This window comes from Physella acuta, unplaced genomic scaffold (genome assembly GCF_028476545.2).
Source record: "Physella acuta isolate Inbredline_101_S28 unplaced genomic scaffold, ASM2847654v3 ptg000087l, whole genome shotgun sequence".
NCBI lineage: Eukaryota > Metazoa > Mollusca > Gastropoda > Physidae > Physella > Physella acuta.
This window is the reverse complement of record NW_026731607.1, coordinates 683,749-687,500: the sequence shown is the minus strand read 5'-3', so window position 1 is coordinate 687,500 and position 3,752 is coordinate 683,749. Positions and strand designations below refer to the sequence as shown.

The window sequence follows — 3,752 nt, the reverse complement described above, 5'->3', positions numbered from 1 at the left end:
ACACTTTTGTTTATCGGTAAAGACATCTCCACCCACATAGTCAAGTCCTTATCGGCTATCTCACTCCACAGTAGAGAGACACTGCATGACGTTTTGTAGTAGATAGGGCCGTCAACAAGCTGGTCATGGACATAATTAATTTGGGCTGGCGACTGAACCGTCTTCTGAAATTACAGACATGCAAGTGTGTTTATTTTATATAGTATCATCATCTTTTCCCGTTCATGCCCAAGACACATAAGTCAGATGAAGTAGAGTTTGCACGTTTTAATGGCGTGGTATATGAAGAGATAATGTGGTCAGCACTTTGCCCAGCCGCCTTAAGTTTTACCTAACGTGAGTTAGGTATCCATTAGAGCTGGGTGGACTCAGGGATATTCTACCGACTCGAACAGGAATTTGGGTTTGTAGTTCAGCGCATTATCGCTAGGCCACGCCGTCCTATTTATTATATGTATGCAGGCATATATTTAAAAAAGTAAAATTCCCTTTAGAACCTTGAGGTCTACGAGGCAGATAAAGCATATGAAAGGATAGTGCGGTAGTCCTATAACCAGTCGTTTTAACTTTCTCGGACTTGAAACAGGTAGCCTACTTATCAGAGCTGTGTGGAATCGTTTGGAATCGAGCAAGGGTTTCCAAAATCGAAAACGCTCTACCATTCGATCACGCAATTCCTGCAGGTCTATATAGTATTAAAATATTCAACAATCTAGCTTGGATAAAAGTCACAATGCTAATATTGTACCCCAGTCGTTTCAGCATGATAGCACTTGTGTCTAGTTACTAGAGATAACGTATTGATAAAAATACTTGAGATTCACTGAAACCCAATGTGTGGTTGTAATAAATAAATTAACAGTGTATCTATAGTGCATAATGTAGTAAATAGTCAATACATAATTACGATAAAACATCCGAAAAACAACACACAAAATACGACCTCATTTACGTCCTCGATAAAAAATTCACATTCCGCTGTGGGGTAGACTTTAGAGGTGGAACAATTGACTTCTACGTAAAGCTTGTCGTGTAGTCTAAAGATTGGTGTGTTACATACAGGTTTTTCTGGGGCATCTGAAGCACAGAAATATACGATATAGGCCTTTTTTAAATGCAATGTATAAATAAGTAGGTTGGTCTATAAATACTCGTGTATATTTTATTTTAAAGTTATCTATGAATTTATTTTAACTTAAGTTGAAAATAAATAGGCTACATCGAAGCCCTAAGTTGAATTATTTAAACTACATGCATTTGCACGTATATATTTATTCACATATATCCTACATGTGTGTGTCTGTATGTGTGATTGAGTGATTGTGTATTTTCAATTTACAAATTCCATTTACTTGCTTATTGAGATGCATATATCCTATCTTCAGATGCTATAAAGCTAGAACAGCTTTTAAAGGAGTGACTCGAGATCTTTGACCATACTCTGTCTTGTTTGATACCTAAGAGAAACCCCATAACCCATGTGTATGAACAGACTCCAACTTACGATACAGGGACAGATTCCAATGGTTAATCAACCCAAACACGAACGTGTATTCACAGCTCCACACGCCTTCAAACGACGGGGTCTCTCGTCTCGTGTCGGTCAGGGTCAGGCTGCTGACCCCTCCCAGCCTGTTGGCCACGTACTGTCCCTGGCAGATGTTGGCCTGGTGCTGGCATGTCGCCACCACGTTCCCGTCGTGTTTCCAGACAAGTGACACACGGCTGTGACTGTCTTCACAGGTTAACGTTTTGTTAGAAGCTTCTTCTACCAGCTCATGGTTGAGTGAGACTGTATAGATATATATACATACTTTATTCTCACAGGAAAAGCACACGTGTAGGTGCTTGTTTATATATTTAAATGCTAAGGAAATGTTACATATGCTTACACATGCATATGTATACTTATGCATACGCACATTCTGTTGGAAAAAGATGCACTCTAAACGCATATAATATGCATGTGCATGTACACGAAAATGCACATTCACATTCACATTCACATTCACATTCACATTCACATTCAAATTCACATTCACATTCACATTCACATTCACATTCACATTCACATTCACATTCACATTCACATTCACGTTCACGTTCACGTTCACGTTCACGTTCACATTCACGTTCACGTTCAAATTCACATTCACATTCACATTCACATTCACATTCACATTCACATTCACGTTCACGTTCACGTTCACGTTCACGTTCACGTTCACATTCATTCACATTCACATTCACATTCACATTCACATTCACATTCACATTCACATTCACATTCACATTCACATTCACATTCACATTCACATCCACATCCACATCCACATCCACATCCACATGCACATGCACATGCACATGCACATGCACATTCACATGCAAATTCACATGCAAATTCACATGCAAATTCACATGTAAATGTAAATGCTAATTCAAATGCAAATGCACGTGCAAATGTACATGCACATGCGCAAGCATAAGCACAAAGCACCTCCACAGGCACCTGCAAATACAATTGCAAATGAGCGCTAGCACTAAAGCATGTACAATAACATGCACATATGCATATGAATATGCATATGTGCATGTAATTGCACAAGCACATTAACATCACAGACATCATACTAACCGTTTTTCTCATCTGAAGAACTAAACAGCAAGAAGAAAACAACAACCACAGAAAACATTTTTTTCATTCTGTAAAAGTTTTTACTTTCACCGCCTAGCCTTGATATAAAACATGAACAATTCACTTAAATAACAATTCTATTACGGCTAACCATCGTTGGCTGTTATCAGACATCGTTACGTTTTCTCCACTTGTAAAAATCATCTGTGCTAAATTATCTCCCCTTAACATGTTGGTTGGGCGGTTATCTCACACTGACTGTTTCATGCAAGTGGGAATAGATAATCTCTCACAAGTCTCAACAAGTGCTGTACTGTTTTTAGAGCTACCTGTAATGTATATTCGTGTGTGTGCAATGTTTCACTTCAATTAAAATAGTACTGACAAGATAGGGTTATTACCGTATACCGTTGCGCCATAAGGTTGGGGCGGGGTGTGTGGCTCGCACATGGTGACACCAAGGGGGTTCGAGCTTCTCGGTTTAGCAACCATGATCTTTACCAACCCAACCACACCGACCCCATTTACACATGCGTATACTATGCAATGACGATCATAAACCGAAAGTTTAAAAACTGGTTGAAAAAAAATTAAACTTACCTTCGCCTATTTTTGTTTTGTTTCGCACACTCAGTATTCCAAACGTCAAAAGGTATTAAACATAATTTTATCTGATTAAATAACTAAAAAAAACTCGAATTTTTACTGAATGTCTCTCGCAAAATAATTTTTAAGCGATTTCCATATTTTAAAGGGATATTATAGATAATGTCAGATTGGTCGGAAAATATTGGATTGTCTCCCTTTAAAAATAAAACATCAAGCCACCTGTTAGGATACTGACAATGTTAGCCCATCTAGTCTATATTCGATTCTTTAATCATCTCTCATTTACAATAAAAATTTGTTTAAACATGTTAATTTCTTTCGAATATTTTGGTGTTAAAGTTATCTATCAAAATATGTGACGTAACAACGTTTGTCACATTCCCGCATTCGTCACACATGATCATTTAAGTCCGACAACCACCCCCCCCCTCCCCCACCCGCTCCCCCACCCCCTCCCCCACCCGCTCATTGGAGTGTATATCATATCTGCACAACCTCTTACAAAGCA

The 3,752-nt window shown here is 38.5% G+C and overlaps 1 protein-coding gene across 1 annotated transcript in view; it reads right to left on the bottom strand.

The window, feature by feature from the left end:
- LOC131927197 (uncharacterized) overlaps positions 1-2,851 on the bottom strand; it is a 9,953-nt gene extending 7,102 nt beyond the window's left edge. Inside the window, exons 1-4 of the mRNA XM_059282930.1 lie at positions 2,636-2,851; positions 1,505-1,792; positions 944-1,077; positions 1-164 (exon numbers count right to left, since the gene is read on the bottom strand). The exon at positions 1-164 is cut by the window's left edge and continues 35 nt beyond it. Coding sequence (XP_059138913.1) covers positions 1-164; positions 944-1,077; positions 1,505-1,792; positions 2,636-2,702 — 653 coding nt within the window. The 5' untranslated portion in view covers positions 2,703-2,851. The remainder of the gene's footprint in view (positions 165-943; positions 1,078-1,504; positions 1,793-2,635) is intronic.
- Positions 2,852-3,752: the final 901 nt, after the last annotated feature.